Raw genomic sequence first — 21505 nt, 5'->3', positions numbered from 1 at the left:
AAGAAGCCCACTCTCGATCCAGAGGTGTTGCTAACTATAGACCGATCTCTAACCTTCCCTTCCTCTCTAAGATCCTTGAGAAAGCAGCTGTGAATCAGTTGTGTGACTTTCTGCGTAACAATAGTTTATTTGAGGATTTTCAGTCAGGATTTAGAAAGCATCATAGCACAGAGACAGCTCTGGTAAAAATAACTAATGACCTTCTAATTGCATCAAAGGACTCATCTCTGTTCTTGTCTTGTTAGACCTTAGTGCTGCGTTCGACACCATTGACCATCACATCCTGTTGCAGACTAGAACAGTATATTGGCATCAAAGGAACCGCACTGAACTGGTTTAAGTCCTATTTATCGGATCGATCTCAGTTTGTATGTAAACGATGAAGCCTCGATGAAGACCAAGTCATGGAGTTCCACAAGGTTCTGTGCTTGGACCAGTCTTGTTCACCTTATATATGCTTCCTTTAGGCAATATTATCAGAAAACACTATAAACTTTCATTGTTATGCAGATGATACTCAATTATATCAATCGATCAAACCAGATGAAACCAACCAGCTCACTAAACTGCAAGCATGTCTTAAGGACATAAAAACCTGGATGACCTGCAACTTCCTGATGTTAAACTCAGACAAAACTGAAGTTATTCTACTAGGCCCAGAACACCTCCGACATCAGTTATCTAATGATATAGTTTCTCTAGATGGCATTGCGATGGCATCCAGCAGCACCGTAAAGAATCTCTGAGCTACCTTTGATCAGGATTTGTCTTTTAACTCTCAGATAAAACAAATTTCAAGGACTGCCTTTTTTCACCTACGTACTATTTCAAAAATCAGGCACAGCCTGTCTCAAAGCGATGCAGAGAAATGGGTTCATGCATTTGTTACCTCTAGACTAGATTACTGTAATTCCTTATTATCAGGCTGCTCTAATAAGTCTCTTAAATCTCTCCAGCTGATTCAGAATGCTGCAGCACGTGTACTAACTAAAACGAAGAAAAGAGATCATATTACTGCTGTACTAGCTTCTCTGCACTGGCTCCCTGTAAAATCTAGAATATAATTGCATGTTGAAAAGTAGTGAAAGTAAAAAGTAAAAGTCATACGTCCGAAAAACACAATAAAAAGTCCTATTATAGTATGTCAAAAGAGTTGTATATTCAAAAAGTCATAGTATTTTCAAACAAAGCCATATTATTGCATGTTGAAAAATGTATCTTGTTATAGTCTAGTATGGCAGTAAAATAGGCCATAATAAAGTATGTAAATGCCATTGCATAGGATAGCTTAAAAAATCCTTGTATTGTATGTCGAAGAAAAGTCATAGTATAGTATATTGAAAACAAGTCATAGTATAGTTTGTCCAAAAAGACGTCTTTTAAAAAATGTCATAAAAAAGTCATAGTATAGTATGTTGAAAAGTAGTCAAAGTATAAGATGTAAACTAAATCATGAAAAAGTCATAGTAAAGTCTGTAAAAACAAAAAAAAAAGTCATAAAGAATCAAATATCATTAAGAGTCATAGTATAGTACATTGAAAAAAAAGCATAAAATAGTATGTCAAATATTTATGAAATTAATAGTATACTGGCATACAAAGTCATAGTATATTATGTTGAAAAAGTCAAAGTATTTATTAATCATTAAGAAAAGTCATAGAATACGTGAATTTTAGTCATAGTTTAGCATGATGAAAATAAAAGATGATATAGTATGTAAAACAAAACATAATAAAAGTCATGAGTATGAGGAAAAAATATCTTGAATGTCATAAATCATATTTGTCATAGAATTTCCTAATATAGTATGGCATAAAGAATGTCAAAAGTCATAGTATAGTATGTAAAACAAATATAGTATAGAAAAATGTTTTTGCCATGTGCCATGGCACAACATTGTCAGTGTCTCATAAACAATTCATAGCATGTCATAAAAAGGTCACGGTGTAGTATGTTGTAATATTTTGTTATAGTATTAAAAGTCAGAAAATGTCATAATCCATTTATTTATAATTTAGAGACATTTCTTTCCATATACCTTCAACTTTATGGGAACGTTTACAAGGAACAGGATATATTATAAAAAGGGAAGCGTTTACCCAAACCCAATATACTGTACATTCTCTACTGCTGTCACATAGTGACACTCAGAGGAATGCATTCCTTTCCCCTGTATTTACACACTTAAAAAAAACTGATAAGCCACGCGAATGGCATCCCCTCTAAGAAAATACAAGTATTCCCAATGAAACATACAGTAAGCAAGCTTACTCATGCTATATTGTTTGGTGCAGTTATCAGTCAGAAAAGCGCTCCACAGCAACGATACAGGAGCCTTTCTGGAAAGTTCAGAGATCTTCATCTAATTGAAAAAAAAGTTTCTGGTGCTCAGAAAAAAGCCGCTTCACGGACATTCAGCCTTGTTGGTTTTGTAAGTGCATAAAACAGTTGGGCCTGAAGCCCGTTTAGACAGTACGTTTTGTTATCTGCTATTAGGACAGCCCTGTAAGCTGCAGGCTCTGTTGACTGGCAGCGGCCAAAATGGAAGAACACAGTAGTAACTGGGAGTCCGTTTTACACCTCTCAGCTGATGGCGACAGGGATTCTAAAAGCCGGTCTCTATTCAGCCCTCAAGAGGAACTTCACCCGAAGCATGGGAAGGAAACAGCCGAGGCGATGTTCACTGGTCGTCACGGTGACAGGACGTTTTGTCAGTGAGCCGGTGAAACGATGGTCTGGCAGCGCGGGCACAGGCAGTCCGCCGAGTCTGCGGTGTAGCGCCGGCACCGCGGGCACCTGGCGGCAGAGGTGGGCACTGCTGCTATGCTGTAGGCGCTGTCCTCTCGTATGACACCACCTGACCGAACAGACACACGTACTGAGCATGTTGGAAGTCATCCTATTCACATTTTGTCCACAACTGTGTCGACCTTTTTCACTGCAGACATTTTAACTTGTACTAAGTCCAACTAAGTCCGGCTCTCTTTGGCTTCACTGAGCTCGCTGGATAACCGCTATCATGGAGCTGCTTATCACATGGCTCAGGTAACACTGGCTTTTATCAGTCAGAATATTCAGGAGTTGTCTATTACAAGCAACGTCATGAGAACAATGAGTTGGCAATTTAATGTGACGTTTTATGAAATGTTGATGATATGATGCTGATTGGTGATCTGGTTATAGCAGTAGCAAAAGAGGATATTCTGCGAGGTAAAATATATACGATATGATAACACAATTTTAATATAATAAGAAGCTGTTTGAAACAATGGGAACTAAAATGATCACCTCGTGGTTGTACCAGTCAAGTATCAGTTTCCATCCAAAAATGTCATCGCTTAATCATTTTTTATCCTATTAGACATTTGTGTGAAATTAGCATAATTAGCATATACATTCTTCAGTTCTGGCCCAAAATTTGTTTTGTGAGGTCAGAGTGACCTCTGACCTCCAAATTCTAATCACTTCATCGTTGAGTCCAGGTGGACGTTTGAGCCAAATTTGAAGGAACGTTCCTGAGGTATCCCGCTCTGGAGATGTTATTACATCAGTGTTGGCCGGGTGCAAATGTCTGCTGTGAAAAAAGGTCCATTAAGACATGATGCAAAAACTCTACTATTTCCCCAATCCTGGCTGATTTATCTCTGCAACGTTGTACCGACTAGCTCAGTGTGGACGTTCCTCACCCTCCAGGTTGATGAGGAAGGAGCCGTGGCTCAGCAGGGCGTCTGGGGGAAGGTCGCGGGGCAGCACGCTGGTCAGGTTGACCCGCGCGACTGTCATCAGCTCAGCCAGCTGGGAGGAGGTGGAGGTGGTTTCCTCTTGGAGAGACTGGGAGAGGAGAGGAGGAAGGTTATTGGTTCATGTCCCTTTATATAGACTGATAATATATCAATAAAAGCATTGGGATTTCAAACATGTGTGTAGCATATTTTATATTTTGTTCTTATCTAATTATTACGGATCGATAGTATTGTAAACATGTGTTACATTATATGTTGCATGTTATGTATATTACAGATGACTTGCAACCCATTTAGTTAAAACATTTCATATAATATTTTACCATACATTATATTTGTTATTATTATATGTGTGCATGATTCTAGCAGCCTGGAAGTGATGACACATGATGTGTGGATGTTCTCAAGTCTTGCAGAAACATTTTACTTAAAAAAAAAAAAGAACAACTGGAAACAACCACGATACATTAAATCTTGGCCCATTGCCTCAGCATTTGAACATGTGAAGTCCTTCTCGGTGTCTTTTGTGGACTCTCACTCTGTATAGTGGCTTGCTCACAACATTTGATTTACCTCCATGAGCTCAAACAGCAAACCGGGTTCAATGGCAATGGTGAGGTCGTACTGAGCAGCATTTTTGCCCGGAATGGAAGACAGGAAGGAGTCCCTGATGGCACAGGCCCCCTCCACTGCCTCCTCCAATCCTGGTCGCCGCCACACCGAACTGCTTTTGATCCAGCCGCTCTGAAATAATGTCTCCCTTTCTGCAGAAGCATTTACGGTTCATGAATACTCTTTGCTAGCAAGAGAACACAAAATGTATAGAGACGGTGTGGTTGAAAACAAATGCGGGGTCATATGTTGTAACGACACAACAGCCTCACAACACGAACCAACTGACACGTACCGTCATGTCCTGGTGCGTGTAGATAGACCTCTTCAGCTAGATGTGGCAGGATGGGAGCTATAGATCTGGTCACTCCATCTAGAATTTCCTCTAAAACGGTCTGACATGATCTTCTGCCCAACGAGTCCTCTGGATCACAGTACAGCCTGATTTAAAGAGGCAGAATTAAGGGAACAGACGAGGAAAGGGGAAGAGATACGAGAGTTTTACAGATACTTAACCCTTGGGCCTCACTTTAAAAAAACAGTTGCTCTGATACCATAGAAGACAAAAATGTGTGCATCAAAAATGATAGTAATAATATTTTCCACTTTCACTGACTTGATTTTATACTGTAATAGTTGTGGGATTTAAATGTGGACAATTTTTGTCCTTAAGGGTCTGAGGGTATGTATTTTGGCTACACAGTTTATTATAGACTTATTATAGGAGCTGAAGTTCAACTTCCAAAAAATAAAAATCATACCCTTTCCAAAATGTATGCCATACGCATTAACACGGCCAAAATGGTAGAAAAATTAAGAAAGCCCCAAATGTCTCTCATGAGGCACAAGTGTTAAAGCAAAGTAAAGCGATCAGAAGAATACCAGCACAGCTAAACCACTGGTAGTTCTCATGTTTTCAGCCTTTACCGGTCTTTGATGATGCTGAAATAGAAGCTGGAGAGCTCTCTGGTGATGAAGGCTTGGAGGACACGGATGGCCCTGCTGGCATCAAACTCACTGTAGGCGTCTGTCACCTACACACACACACACACACACACACACACACACACACACACACACACACACACACACACACACACACACACACACACACACACACACACACACACACACACACACACACACACACACACACACACACACACACACACACACACACACACACACACACGTCAGTGGCTCATACCATGTGGCCTGAGATGAACACGTTGTGCACCTAAACACACCTTGATGCTGTACTCGCGGAGCAGGTGTAGCATGTACTGATCGATGTAGTGCATCTCTTTGGGGTCCACAGCCTGCACACGTGGGTCGAAGCCCTGCAGGTTGCCGAGCAGGAACTTCAGAGTATTCCTCAGCTGACAGAAGAAACGGGGATCAGATGTGAAAAATAACTGGAAAATAAGCAGTCACTTGCACCATGTCCTCCCTGCACTGGTACCTTGCCGATGCTGTCTCTGGCTGAGTTGAGAGCAGTGGGTCCAATCTGAACCTCAGAGAAGATGTTTGACTCCGCCACCCACCAACGCAGCACATCCGCCCCGTAGGCTGGCATACCCGGGTCCTGGAGAGGGCGGGACATGTGAGAAAAAAGTGTGTCAGTAATGTGGCTTTTGGATTGAAATGAATTAACTGTAGTAAAAGTAAAAGTAATTGCAAACTGCATTGGCTGAATGCTTCATGAGCAAATAGAGCACAGATGCACCATCAATACAAACATCATTTTATCTTTTGTGAATCAGTTAGTGACCCCTGATAAAAGTAACTGATCACCCCAAGCACTAAAACATACCACTTACTCCTTGAGGTATATTGCATTGCAGATAACAGTTTAGTTTTATCTGTCATGGTTTTGAGATACCATCTGAATTGCTAAACAGTTCCAATGGATGAAATCGATTAAACTCAGATTATTAGGCTGTGGTTAAGGTCTCAACAGCGGATATATCAAAACCGTGGCAATTAAAAGCAGAACTATCCGCGTAGCTACACACCACAAAGAGAAAATTTTATGATTGCAAAAAGACGTTCTTTTCTTTATATGAACAAATCCAAACAGCATGTATATAACAGTTTCTCTCCTCTGACCGTACCTTCCCTCCATTAATAACTACATCTGGATCCACAACGTTGCCCACAGACTTGGACATCTTCTCTCCTGTTTCACTGACAGCGAAGCCATGGACCACCAGAGATCTGCACAAAACCAGTCTCATATCAGCAAAATTAGGATATTGTATGTATTACAAATTATGTGTTATTGACAATTTGGAATTAAAAACATATATATATTTTGGCCTCAAAATGTTGTTCTTAACTACTTTTTGTGGTACAGCATACTTTTGTAAACACAAATTGATATTTGTGTTTATTATTTGTGTCATCAACTGTTGCTTAAAAGAAGAACGCCACTAGTTTTACACATGAAGTTCGGGTTCATTCACCTGTGAGAGTGGTTGTGTAATGGCTTCTGTGGCTCTTAAGGAGATTTCTAAAGTTTGATGATGTAATTGGAATTATAGGAGCATGGGCTTGAGACTTCAAATATTCACCGGAAGGCCTACACTACACAGTGAAGGGGTGGGATTTGAAAGAGGTGGGCATCTAGGAGACGAGGGTAGACTATTTTAGAAAAGAAACGGTGACGAGTCACTATCAGTTACACCAATGAACCAATCACAACCTTATTGTAGGGTTGTGAAAGCAATGTCTACCAGATGTTTTTTTTCCATTTAAACTCCATGTATTCATGTTAGAAAAATGTGTATCCACTAGATTGCAAAACAGGGCACTCACTTGTAAGGGGCCTTGTTCCTGACGGCTACGCTGGTGAGCAGCGAGGACTGAAACCAGCCTCCGATCTGGTCCTTCCCTTCCACATATGCATCCGCCCTGGAGTCTGACTCTGCAGGGCGGGTTGCAGAGAAAGAGGTGTAAATCAGTTAAATTCTACAGTCAGTCAGTCAGTCAGTCAGTCAGTCAGTCAGTCAGTCAGTCAGTCAGAGACACACACACACACACACACACACACACACACACACACACACACGATAACCAAAATGGTTAGTGCACAGGAAGACTGTCCCAGAGGAGAGAAACATCTAGAAAAGACAAGAGGGACCAGCCAGTGTTAGTGTGGGACTCCAACGATTCAGTGTGTGTGCACTCAAGGTGACCATTGCTAAAGACTCAATAAGCATGCCTTGTTTATTTAATTTGAACTCAAGGTGGTTACAGATTTAATTTAGACAGCTATCCGACAGGCAGGTGTTGCAGCCATGGCACAGAGAACTTTCAGCCTCGTCCATCTCCATCCTGTATCAATCCGACAGACAAGACACACAAAAAGAAGAGTTTGGGCCGTTCCTGGAAAAAGAAACAAACTGCCACAGAGTGAAAGAGAGGAGAAGAAAATGCTTCCACGTTTTGGTATTCATAAACACTTGAATGATCTTCAGTATTTGGGCACAACAGAGGTGCTGCGTTGTTCAGAGGCAGAGGGAGGGGGAGCGATCTGCCATTGGAGGACATTTAAAGCAGACGGACAGCATAGAGAAACAAAGACGCATTGGAAGACAGAGGCAGCTGTGTTGGCCGGTAGGCGGAGGATCAGACAACCTGTGACCAGAGGTTTGCGGAGGGGTGCGGGGAGCCAGCTGAGACGTGACTCAGGCTCCTCAGTGTCTCCCTCCATCTCCTCTAGAAAACGACAACACAAAACCAAACAGCAACATTCAACAGCTACCCCTTAAAAAGCCAGCTGGTCTTGGATTCTGATTTGCGAGCAAACAAAAGACATCGTCTAATTAATTTTCGGTATTATGCGTTATGGTAAGCAAGTTGGAAGATATAATTAGTTGCTATCCATGTACAGAAGCCCTGAGAGGAAAGCTACAAGAAAAGAATATTGTGATGATCTATTTTCTAAGTATGATCTGAATAGTTAAGAGCAGGTGAAAAAAAAAGGCTTTGCCAGGAGAATCTCAGGAGTTCCCTTTTTTACCCATTATAACAACTTTATGTTTTGGCAGGTGAAAAACTATTTGTTGTTGTAATACTCATTTCAGCCACAAGAGGCTGTTCCAAATAGGACTAAAAGCATTCCCGTTTCCTCCCTGGTGAGTTTTACATAACTTGCTAACATACAATATACACTGTATGTAGCTCATGTTTATGGAGGACAGAATATGACTTAAGTATAAATTAATAAATGCATTAATAAATGCTTAAATAAATGTTGTACATTTCTGTTCACCTACATTTATTCATTTATTTATGTGTCTGTATGCTAATGAGGTGGGAGGTCCTAACCTCTGTCTAAAGCAGGATTGGTCACAGGAGTGGGATGGCTTCTGGTCTACTACTGCTGCCTTGCACAGTAGTGCAATAACACCAGCTTTCTGGTGTTATTGAAGACTTTTCTGGTGTTTTGGAGACTCTGATGTGAAAGCACATAACGTTCTGCAGTTACTGTCTTCAACGAGCAGCGGGTGCTGCCGTGAGCCCCTCCGCTGTCTCAAAGCACTCAAAGGCGGTCACAGTAGCCTCCCACAGCAGTCCCAGCTGCAGACTGTGGAAGCCATTAGTGCTGCTAACTAGTTTTTTTTGACGTCGTCTACAGGGATGATTTGCTAGGAATCAGTTGCTTCTGTCTTGCTCCCCTACTTGACCAATCCTGCTTAAGAATGTGGTTCGGATCGCCTACCTCATTAACATATGGACACAGAAAACATAAATAAGGGCAACGAAGATAGAAATAGATTTATTTTAGTGCTGGGCAACGATTAAAATGTTTAATGGCATGATTTTTTTTGTTATGCTCAAAATTCAATAATGAATTCAAAAGTAGTGTATTGCCCACTTTTATTTTAAAAGTACTGATATATGAACAAAATTGCAATAACATTTGGTTTGCAAACACTTTAAACAAATAAGGTTCTTTTTAACAGCAGTATTCCCTTCACACAGTAGCAGTTAAAATACAGATATAATGATTCTGACAATAGATATTCAGCCGGTGTTCACAACTTTATCTTCATGTGTTTAATAGAGCGAGAGAAACTGCAAACCTATCTCCGTCATGTTTTTTTCTTCTTTCTTTTATGTTTGTTACATTTTCAGTAGCGATAACTAAATGATATACTTATTATACATATTCCAAACAGAAACACTTTAAAAACTAAAAAAAAAAAATTTAAATAAATCATTGCTTTTTTGGTTATGATTACGTGTAATATGTGTGGTATTTGTTATAAATGTACGTTGGTACATAGAGGGTGATAAGAAGCTGTACATGGAGGGACTTAGGACCCAGGGGAATGTAGGTGAAGGAAACAGGAAGAGACACCACACAAACAGCTGTTCACCGCCAGCCGGTCGGCCCTTGTGTAAAAAATGTCCGCTTAATAATAATTTTTAAAAACTGCGTTAACGTGCGATAAAATAATTCTCGCCGTTAATTAATTAATACGTTAACACGATAATAACGCATTAGCTTGTCCAGCACTAATTTATTTATTTATGTCCTGTTTAGGTATCAACTTTTATTTATTAATTTCAGCATTTAAATATTTCTGTATTTATTTCACCATGTATTTATTCTTTTATTTATTAATTTCTGTATTTATACATTTATTTATGCATTTATCCCTGTATTTATTTATACATGTATTAATGCATTTATTTATTTATACTTAAGACATTTTTCGTCCTCCATACACGTTTACCTTGTGTGAAGAAATTAAAACTCACCTGGAAGTGAACAGGAAAGCTTTTCGTTCTACATGGATTAGTGACACTTTCTACTTTTGAAAAAAGACATAACTAGGTTAGCCAAGGCTACCAGAGAAACTTGTTGAGACAGTTTCTGCTGTAAAAGGCTCATTCTTTTGTATGGTTTGAAGATTCTCTGCTAGATTGGGTTAAGGTGGATATTTTGGACAGTGTATCCGCAATATAACAGTTTACCTTCTACTGTTCTACTAATGAGTTGCAGACACATAGCACGGTGACCCTGGTATGCTGAGGCTGCACTGCCTTGTAATCTCTGTGTGTGGTCAGCTTTTCCTTACAATACACTTTGCAAAGCGACTTAATGAGTGGACAATGTGAGTGTGTAAGTAGCTTTCTCTACAATAAAACTAATGACAGGAGAGTTGATTAAAGGCATTTGGAAAGCTGGCGTTGAGCAGGAGAACTAACTGCTGTCATCGGAGAGAAAGAAAAGTGAAGGAGCAACATTATTCCATCTGTACAATATCAACTTCCTTGTAGATTATGAAAATTGGATAAGAAAGAAGTAATCAGCAGCTATATATATATATATATATATATATATATATATATATATATATATATATATATATATATTTACAGTTTTCAACAGTCAACATCTTCTCAAGCAGCATCTACCATTATAAATAAAAGAATGTCAAACTTGAATCATTAGAATTGACAGTATTTCACGGATGCTCACTCCCAGAAAATGAACTCCACTCTATTACTACTTGGTATGATGTGCACAGCAGGACATTTCAGAAGTACCTTCTAGTACAGCAGCCCATGAAGCTCCGCTGTCAAACCAGATGTCTAAGACGTCTTCTCCACGAACGTAGTCAGTCACTGGACCTGCTTTACTCTACAAAGACACGCAACAATAAGGTGATTAGTTGGTTGGCCAACAGAAAACGGATGACAATATTAATAATCATATTCAAAGCTATATTGATCACTTTTTAAAGCCACTAGGGGGCAGAAGAACTGGAACTCAAACTGAAAAAGATCTGTCTTTAGCTGTAAAATGTTCCACTACTGTTCACCTGCTAATAGCTAGCAGGAGTAGTACCGTGGAGAAATCTGATGTGCTAACCAAAACAATGAGCTAACGGGGAATAAAAATGCCACAGTGCTGTAGTTTCGGGAGATAGCAGTTTGACTTTGTTACTCTAATATGAAATATGTTGATTAGAGCAGCTCAATCATCAAAACCAAATATACAACTATTGCTTTTAACAGCCTTTCAGATGTTTTATTAAGTGTTTTAACAACATTTTTAATGCATCCTTCTGAGCTCTGGCCAACTTGTGATTTTTGCCTTCTATTAAGAGGTGGACAGTAGAGAGAAAACCAAAAACAATTCATCAGTGCCAAACAGCTCTCAGTAATCAGTGTCTACTCTTGCCAACAATAGCATAAATAATTATAATATTCATCATATTAGAGAGGGAATATGCCTTACCTTGGCCAATATCACCTGATGTACCACTGAGGCTGGTTCCAACCTATTCTCATTATCTCACATACACACCATCACACATGCACTACACTCACCTTCTGGAGCACATTTTCTGGCAGCAAAGTCTCAATAGGAAGCTCCCACCAACAGTCACTGCCCTTTTCTTTGAAGAGCTTTGCTACATGGGACACGGTGTCCCTGCAGAGATGGGAAGAAGGCTCATTAATAAACAAGAATAATAGTACAGAGTTATAAAGTGCTTTACATGATTTAACCAGAAACAAAAACATTTCAGGGCTGCTATATAATAAAATCAGACAACTACAGCACAACAAAAAGCAGAGAAAACACCCAAAAGTAATCGAGTGTGACACACAGTGTCTGCAGTAAGAAATGCGAGTGTGCAAGTAGCGTTAGCGTGTATCAAGCCAGTTTGTCTGCATGTGTGTGGCGTATCAGCTTACTTGTTGATGAGGGCCTCTCCGGTCTCTCTGTGGTAGAAGACTGGGATCGGGACGCCCCAGCTCCGCTGTCTGGAGATGCACCAGTACGTCCGTCTGTCCAGCATGGTCAGCAGGCTGCCCCTCGCCGACTCTGGCAAAACACGCACCTTCTGCAGTGCTTCCTGGATACACACACACACACACACACACACACACACACACACACACACACACACACACACACACACACACACACACACACACACACACACACACACACACACACACACACACACACACACACACATTACTTCCTTTGGAACAACCCGTAAATAAGAAGTGAGTCCCTTCCTGGAGGAGCACAATGCATCGCTCTATCTGCACTAGGAACAGGCTGTATTTCTTTTCTAGCAAATAAAATGGGAGCTCAACAAACAGTAAAAATATGTCTTCCAGCTTTACTTTGGCCTTGTCTTTAAGCGACGCCGTGTTGATGAACCACTGTTTACTGGGCCTGATGACGACGGGCTGCTTCGTCCTCCAGTCGTACGGGTAACTGTGGACGCACTGCTCCTCCTTCACCAGGGCGCCGCTGTCCGTCAGCATGGAGATCACTAGCACACGCCGCCAGGCCAATCCACAAACAGACAGAGATATGAAAAACAACACATGCCCTCACAAATTCACACGGGCCTAGTAAGTGTATCCCCTTTTCACTCATTGTTCTGTACCTTTGTCAGTGCCTTCTGTCATCACAGACAGATTCTGTAGCTCAGGGCCGGCCAGTTCAGTGAACTTCCCATCCTCGTCCACCATGCAATCCTTTGAAAACACACACACACACACACACACACACACACACACACACACACACACACACACACACACACACACACACACACACACACACACACACACACACACACACACACACACACACACACACACACACACACACACACACACACACACACACACACACACACACACGTTTTCCTTTGATGAATGACTGAAAAAATGAACTATCAAAACTGTCACTGTCTTGCATGGTAGAAGCTTTTGTTGATTTCCCAAAGGTTGACATTGTAAAATACAGAACGTACCACGGAGAGTTTAAACTGAGAAGCCACACTGTAATCCTCCATGCCGTGAGCTGGCGCCATGTGGACCAATCCCGTTCCTTTTGCCATAGTCACGTGATTGGCCGGCAATAGCGGAACTTTCTTGTCAGGAATTGTGGGATGTTTGCAGATCCCACCCTCGAGCTGGGAGCCTTGGAACAGAGGCACAGGGGACATTAGCGTGGTTATGTTTATAAATGACTAGATACACCGGGAAGACAGCTGTGTGTGTGTGTGTGTGTGTGTGTGTGTGTGTGTGTGTGTGTGTGTGTGTGTGCGCATGTACTACCTGTGAAGGTGCCTACACTCTCCAGCTCTGTGGCCAGCAGTGCTGCCACGCTGGCTGTGCGTTCAGTGGCCACCAACAGCAGCTGAGAGTTGTCCGCCCTCTTCACCACCGAGTACCTGTGAACAACGGGGACTGTACTTAAAGGTTTGAAAATAGAACGTTTTAACTCTTAAATATCGATATCAGTATCCAGCATTGGTCAGACTCTATAGAGCACATGTGTCAAACTCAAGGCCCGCCACGTCATTTTATGTGGCCCGCGAATCCGCCAGTAAAAAAAGTCAGACTTGATACAAATGACAATTATCCACTGCCGTCTGTATCGCGCACAGCGGAGGTCCTCCCCGATCCGCTCGTGCACAGCTCCACCAGCGGATGTGGAGGAGATGCCACAGTCGTCGTCACCCGCAAGCAGCAGCAGCAGCAACCCCCCCCCCCCCCCCGTCGACGAAGGTCCGGCAACAGCCGCTCCTCCTGGCCCTTAGGGGGCAACTATGATGCTGATGTGGCCCAGAGTGAAAATGAGTTTGACACCCCTGCTATAGAGCAATCAAGCAAGTTGTCAAATGCTTTATGGCACAAAACAAGAAGACTGCTCTCCACTCAGGGATTACGTTATTATTTAGAAATTCTGAAGGACTGCTGTAAGGAAATGGCATACCAGTAGTGTAATAGACTGAAGATGACAAAAGACCTGGACTTGAGATGATTTTGCCAATTAATCAATTAGTCATATCACATGAAATTCATGTGCAAATTCAGATAATTGATTGCTCATTTATTTAAGATTATTTTTAAACAAATTTTGCAAAAAGAAAATGTGTTGCAGCCTCTGTAATGTGTATATGTGCTTGCTTCCTTAGTGTTTTATGATAATAAACTGAATATATTTGGGTTTTAGACTGTTGGTCGGTCACAAAACATTTCTAATGTTTATAGACTAAATGGTTAAAATCAATCAATCTTGAAAACAAGAAGATTATTCAACAACTGATAAAATAGCGAGTGGAGTCATGTCTGCAGAGATGCACTCAAACGGCCGCTGTATAACCGTCATGTTGTGGTGCTGCTACTCACTGGGCATTGGGCATGTAGCAGACGGCCTGGTTGGCGGGAATGGTCCAGGGCTGGGTGGTCCACACCAACACAGAGACACTTTGCAATCCTGCACACACACACACACACACACACACACACACACACACACACACACACACACACACACACACACACACACACACACACACACACGGTGAGACACCCGGTCAGGAGTATAATCTTTTTTTTTTTTTTAAATGAATTAACTGTGTGTGTGTGTGTGTGTGTGTGTGTTACCCTCTGAGGCTATCTCAGGTGGCAGTGTGCTCAGGGGGAATGTGGCATAGACGGCTCTGCTCACATGCTCAGGGTTATACTCCAGCTCTGCCTCTGCCAGGGCCGTTCTGCAAAGGGCCCAGAGTCCGGATCAAAGCAGACCACAGTAGCCAAGGCAGTCAGTTATCATGTGCTGATCTAGAAAAGCTTAGAAATATTGATGCCTCTATGCAGCAACCTCTGCATAAGCAAACTAACTCAGGTACCTTGATGAAGGGGACCAGAAGACTGGCTTGTAGTCCTGGTAGACGAACCCCTGAGAACCACAAAGAACAAATAAATATTAGACTAATAAGCTACTGAGAGGCAAAATTCAGTTGTAATCCCATCCATGTGTTTAGTACAGTAATCCCCTATTGCAATAACTATTATGTCACTATTTAGGTTATTGAGCCTTTTCACATTGTCATAAAAGTGTTTTCTGAATAGCGCATCGTTGCCCACCTTGCTGTGCATCTCTTGGAAAACTTTCAGTTGAGCAGCCTCATAGGCCCCATCATAGGTGTAGTAGCACTGGTCCCAGTCAGCCATCAACCCCCAGCGCTGGAAGGCAGCCTTCTGACGAGCTATGGCTCCCTCTGCAAACTCCCGTGCTGGACGGGATAAAAACATTACAGCAGCTGCAAAGATCTGACAGTGGTGACGTTAGTCCAGCTTTCCGTCCATCTTTACCTTTCTGTCTGATCTGCAGGGGGCTGAGGCCGCTGGTCCCCAACTCCCCCAGAGCCTTCAGCTCGATGGGCAGGCCATGGCAGTCCCAACCCGGGACGTAGTGGACCTGCCGCCCCCTCAGCATCTCAAAACGGTTTCGGATATCTTTCAGGATCTAGACCAAAAACAAGACAGAGTGAATTGATTGTTTATTTCGGCAGTGTCATTGTCACCCAGGAAAAGCTTAGAGATTTTAAAACAACGACTAAATGGTGTCCACCGCTGTCAAAAAGTGAGAATGCATCATAACAGAGGGGAATATCTGAAACATGATGTGATCACCTTGTTGAGCGCATGTCCTACATGTGGGTCTCCATTGGCATACGGAGGTCCATCATGTAGGCAGAACTCCTTCTTGGCCTTCCTCTCTCTTTGCCAGGAGTACAAACCTGCAAACCCACACTCCTGCAAAAGTGGCGAGAATTCATATTTTTCATGTGACAAAAAACAATGAATCATTAATATCGAGCTCTCTGTAGCAGTGTTTAACCATCGAGATACTATAGACAGTTAGACAGACAGAGCTGTGTAGATCTAAGTTTGCACACCCACCCAACAAGAGGGCGATTATTTTCAGTCTGCATAATTCAGAAAAGTGCCGGTCTGATTTACAAGGGGTGGGGGTAATTGCCTCTCGATGCATCAGATGCATGCCGGCCTGAAGAATAAATCCTAAAGAGTTGTAGAAGAATTACAGTAGTGCGCTACAATGTGTCCAGTTCACGCGAGCAGTGGGGGAATTCACTTAGCGTGTTTTTGAGTGGAGGGTCAGCCTCAATGGTTCGTCCTACCTGCTGTATCTGGAGTTCTCGGTCCAGCAGCTTCTGTCCAGTCAGTTTCATTGGGAACTCAGACCGGGGAAGGAGCACTGTGCCTCGATACAGTCCCTGAGCAGAGCCTGCCTCTGAGGGGTGAGCGCTGGCTTCGCCTGAACTTACACCGTGACAGCGGCTGGAGCTGAAGGAGAGAGCACGGTGGAGGAGGCCGCCTCCCCGTTGTGACCTCCGTCCCCATCTCGCTAGCGTCTGGCTTACTGCCGAAACCCGGTACAGCAGCATGGAGAGGCGATGTAGCTCTGTGGACAAGCAAAACCACAAAAAACTGAAGACTGTTTGGTTGTTTCTGAGTTGTGAAAGTGTGTAGTTATCGCGTTGTTACACTCCGCCCTTTGCGCAATACTTTGTTTCTTCCGGAAGAATTTGAAGCACGGACAACTACGGGAACTCTGTTCGGTCAAAATTTAAATGAGGTCGCATTTATACTAACGTAAGCAAGCGGTTGCTGAATGAAGAGATGTATAACCCATTGAGGGAAACAATATTGAATATTATGAATTGTGATTGAACTGTTTGATTGAATTGTAAGATCATACACATCAAAAGTGATATTATGGTAAATATAACCAGAGTTATCTGGTTGAGTGGTTTTACTTTGAAAATTATAATCTTTAATATACGCTTCAAGTTTTAGACTTAAGAATAAGTTTTCACTGATCATACTATGGTTCTTCAACTCCATACTTCTCAACAAGAAATGTAACAATATTGTAACAAATATGAATTATTATTAAAACAATGACAATAATTAATATAGCTATTAATGGTCATGTTAGTTATAATTGATAGTATCAGCTCTCAGAACATACAACCATGTGGGGGGTGGACAGAATATTAGTAAAACAGAATATTACCATCTAAGGAGCTAATATGTTTTGAACGTTTTGTGTGCATGAATATTATCATTGGACGTCTGTCTTGTGTGTTTAGAAAATGCTGTGGAGAACTCCACGTTCTTCATATCAATATTTCCATTGATAGTCATGTCAGTACTTATGTTGATAGTATCTCCGGGTCCTTGCGCAATAGAGCCCACACTCACATGGGTGGAAAAACTATTAGCGGCAGTGTGATTTGGTTGTCTTATTTTGAAGGTTTCCACCGGAATATTTATCATGCAATTACTTCTCGCTTGACAAAGGTGGAGTTGATTTTTGTCTCCTGTAGGCCTATTTAAAATAACGTTTTCAGTTTTAGCATGCAGTGGACACAATGACAAACTAAAACTCTGCAGTCTTAAATAAAACTAATACTTACAGGCCACAGATTATTTCACACAAATATTTTCATTGTTATAAACATTCTGTGGTGGTTGTGGAGCTAGTGTCGTGTTGGACTGTTGTTCCAGCTGTTGCCTTCCATTCCTAAATGTCTGCTGACAAACAGCAGCCCTATCGAACTAACTGGACTGTGTAAATTAAAGTCGTTCACGTGCGCTTAACCTGATATCAATACATTTCCGACGGTGCCTGAATGCAACATACAGCAGGTGGTAATGAGTGGCTGATGATGTCACCGGGGGTATAAAGCTCGCGGCTGCATCTCCCGAGCTATTCATCGACTAACCGAGAGGACTCAACCGGAGCAGCGAGCCCAGCCTTCGACCACTCTCCACGCCAACATGAATAAGATGTGTGTAGCTTACCTCGGAGCTCTGCTACTGTCTCTCCATCTCATCTCATCACAGGTCAGTCGTTGTTTTTTCTTCTTTTTCTCCCTCGCTTTGTCTCTATAACTTCAGCGGGATATTAACCTTATATTGACCTGCTGAGGGTTAAAAGCGCTGCTGAACCAAAGTAGTCGAGAACAACGGTCGTTTGTGTCCTCCTCGGCTTCCTGAGGAGCTCCATCACAGGTGCTCTGTTAACTTCAAGTTTAAAGGTTTTAGCTGTGAGTCAGTGGCACTGTGGGTAAGGGGCTTATTCTAAACCGAAATGGTTATTTAAAATATATAAATATTTAAACAAATTGTAGGGATTAAGTAACTTGAAATTTGATCCATGGGACCCAAGGCTTTGCTGTCCAGTTACACTTTATTTATTTTAAATGTTTAACTTTTGTCCACCGGCTGAACTATTGTGATCCGTCACATCTTACGCCCTTGTTCTAAGGACTAGTGGGTTTAATGTTCTGTAGACCTGCTCACGTTAAAATAACCGGAGATGATGGTGGTCTTGCATGTTGCAGGTGGTCCATGCCCAGTACACCCCAGGCTCCCGCATGAACGCAACTACGTCCGACAACAACGGGACTGGGACCACGCCATCCAAAGGCAACGGTTCCGGAACGACAAACTGCTTCACGCTGCTGCTGCCTCTGGCTGTCGCGGCCTCTCTGCTCCACGGGTGGTCTTAACGACCGGACTGATGTTAGCGCCTCGCGCACTGTCAAGACGGCTGCACGCAAAGTCTCTCCACTTAAACACAATTTGGATTTCACTTTTTTTCTGTCCCTTTTGGAATTATTTTTGAAGGAGCGCGCGCTTTCAGAGCTGTCTCAGTTTTACCTTTTTACGCACCACCATGAAAATTCCCCTTTGTCCGGGAAACCACCGACCTCTTGGTTTAATCCGTTGTCTATTTGGGTGGGAGATCATGTTCATGGCTTTAAATACAAAACGTGTTCCGATACTTGATTCCAGGCTCCAAAGGCCTAAAAAGTGATTGTGAACTAGTTTAGAAAAGTTACAGTTCTGGAACTGTAAATGTGATATTTAGATCTTAATTTGTTTTGTATGTCCAATAAAATCGTTGACTTCTAAGTGACTACATGGACTCTTGCTCGGTTTCTTCTCTCTCTCGCTCGTGTATAAAAAGCTTGTAAAATAGTTTTTTAGAATAGTTTAACCTGAAGATGATTGCTTTTTAGTTTTTGGGCTGAGATTAAAATCTTAACTTCAGAGGTGTATATAGGTAAAGTGGTCATACTGAAACCTCACTGCGCCTGGTATTATCGGGTCTGCTTTAAACTGTAAATCTGAGTTGCAGGGTAACTTTATCAACGCTGACTCGTTACAATTTGGAAACTTAAATTTGTCATTTGATATCGGTGTCTGGTTAAATTGTCTCAGTCTTATAGCTATCTTGGCACTTTGAATTTCTTTGTCATGGCTTTGTGGTGCTTGCAGCCTAATCACATTTAATCTAAAAAGACTGCTATCCCAAATTTGTCTTTTATATTGAGTTTACGCTTGCCTATTAAAAATCCCCCTTTACTCTGTGGTCTTGCCTATTGGCGCTTCAATTGGATGTTTGGTAGAAGGATGTATCTGCAGAGGGGAAATCAAATCTGTTAATGAAGGCATTTGTCACAGAACTGCAGCTTTAAATGTGAGAACTCGGTGCCTCCGTTGCTCGTACACTGAGACGTCTTGTGAAATGAGCCCAAATTATCAAAATATACTCGTCATATCTCAAGATTCCTTGTCATTCCAATGTATCATGACTTCGACAATTTATCCCTGACTTCATGTCATTTTAATTGGTGCTTTTAAATACCAATGTGTTGGATACAATGGTTGCCATGGCTCCCAATTCAAAGTATGACACACTATAGGTGTTTAACTTCTAAAATCCTGTCTGTGCCAATCATTTCACAAGGAAGTCTGTCATTGAGTTCAACTTCAATTGTTGGCACACCGGATAACCCTGATGTAAAACCACAGAGTTAAGAACCATTTGTAGCAACAGTAAATAGTTTCTCACTACACAGACGGAAGTGAGCAGTAGACAAATGTAAAGTACTTTACTAATTGACCGAGAGTGATGAATCATTCAAAGGAGGTGAGCCCGCCCTCATTCACCTGGTGCTGGGGCTTTGCCATTTAAAGGGTGTGTCTGTCTACGACAGAGCAACTGCTGGAATTCACCTGTTGCCTCCCTCCTGCTCTTACTTTCCCCCTTCGCACCCACTCTTGATCTTTGTGGGAACTGCGTCCCAACCAGATCACGAGACAATGGCTGCATTGTCCAGCTCATCTTATCTGCTCCAAAACTAGACTTGGATCAGGACCTTCGCTCAAAGACCCTGCCTCTTACCCCTCCTTCAGGGACCTCGGCTTCTTCCGCAACATATCTTTTTTGAAGATGGGATCTCCATTTTACCTTTATAATCCAAGATTAAGAGGCCTAGCCACATTCCTGCGGCTCAGCCATGAAACTTTAATGCCACTGGAGTGCGGTCAGGTGATCGAGAAGAGCTCTCCTTTAGTTGACTGCCGGAGTGTGACCGCTCGAGGCCCTTCATCCACCCATCTCCTCCAGTCCACCTGAAAGGTAAGGAGGAACCGGAGTTTAGGCACGGCCTATCACATGCTAGGGAGCAAATAAATCAAAACATAAGGGCCAAGAGGAGGGAGAAGGTGATTGGGGGTGGACAACCCATCACACTTCTCTTGCTCTTCTCCAAACCGGTATCTGCATTTTCTTTTATTACCATGACTCAGCATTCACGCCACAGTGCCGCCAACACAAACAGCCCAGAGGAGTTCTTGCTTAATATGTCAAAGACTATCATGTGCTGGAAAACGGATATCGCTACACCTTTCCCATCATGCCGCTCGCAGCACCTGACAGCTTAAAAGGGGGTTGCTGTGTAGCTTCTGCTTCTGCACACTGGCTGTCTATTTTTTTGTTGTTGTTTTTTTAATGACCGTGGGAGAACTCAGAACAGTGAAGTCAGTGACTGTTTTGGGGAAGTGAAGATAATTTCTCAGTGATGTGCTGTTATGATTTTGTTACAGAGTGGAAAAGTACATTTAAGAGCAACTCAGAATTTCTGTACAACTGTTAGTTTTTGTTTAGCTATGCTCCCTCTGATAACCTTTGGTATGATACCCACAGAAAAATGAACCGATCTTCTAGTGCCACCAGGCGGTCAAGGATTTCATTTACTCTGATAAATATCTCAACATCAAGTAGACTGATTTGTACAGTCTGTTATGGTTCCCACTACTAATTGTGGTGAACCCCGGCCCTAGCAGGTTCACATTAGTAGCTTTGACCGAAATGTCTCCACTACTATTGAATGGTTTGCCACGAGGTTTAGTGCACACTTTCGTGTCTCATTTAGGATTAATTGTAATAAGTCTGTGATCCCTGAAAGGAGCAGTGTGTAGGATT

General features: G+C 42.1%; 1 protein-coding gene and 1 long non-coding RNA gene across 3 annotated transcripts; one reads left to right on the top strand and one right to left on the bottom strand.

Moving 5' to 3' along the window:
• Nucleotides 1-1991: 1991 nt before the first annotated feature.
• Nucleotides 1992-16732, bottom strand: iars2 (isoleucyl-tRNA synthetase 2, mitochondrial). 2 transcript variants are annotated; one of them, XM_079174526.1, is made up of 24 exons: nucleotides 16341-16732; nucleotides 15832-15954; nucleotides 15511-15664; nucleotides 15283-15431; nucleotides 15045-15094; nucleotides 14800-14906; nucleotides 14542-14629; nucleotides 13465-13580; nucleotides 13158-13327; nucleotides 12786-12876; nucleotides 12517-12668; nucleotides 12076-12236; nucleotides 11707-11809; nucleotides 10921-11014; nucleotides 7996-8076; nucleotides 7174-7282; nucleotides 6471-6573; nucleotides 5819-5941; nucleotides 5604-5735; nucleotides 5284-5390; nucleotides 4652-4797; nucleotides 4318-4508; nucleotides 3688-3832; nucleotides 1992-2858 (listed from the first exon to the last, which is right to left on the bottom strand). In XM_079174526.1, exons 1-24 carry the CDS (start codon nucleotides 16605-16607, stop codon nucleotides 2713-2715), a joined length of 3108 nt encoding a protein of 1035 aa, XP_079030652.1. In that variant the 5' UTR covers nucleotides 16608-16732; the 3' UTR covers nucleotides 1992-2712. The 2 variants fall into 2 exon arrangements, with proteins under 2 accessions (XP_079030652.1, XP_079030653.1); XM_079174527.1 differs by lacking the exon at nucleotides 7996-8076.
• Nucleotides 16733-17605: 873 nt separating this feature from the next.
• On the top strand, nucleotides 17606-19153 carry LOC306707570. The gene is made up of 2 exons (XR_013767427.1): nucleotides 17606-18072; nucleotides 18573-19153. It is a non-coding gene; the product is annotated as an uncharacterized lncRNA (long non-coding RNA).
• Nucleotides 19154-21505: the final 2352 nt, after the last annotated feature.

This window comes from Pholis gunnellus (assembly GCF_910591455.1).
Source record: "Pholis gunnellus genome assembly, chromosome: 15".
NCBI classification, from domain to species: Eukaryota; Metazoa; Chordata; class Actinopteri; order Perciformes; family Pholidae; genus Pholis; species Pholis gunnellus.
This window is presented reverse-complemented; position numbering and strand designations above follow the sequence as displayed.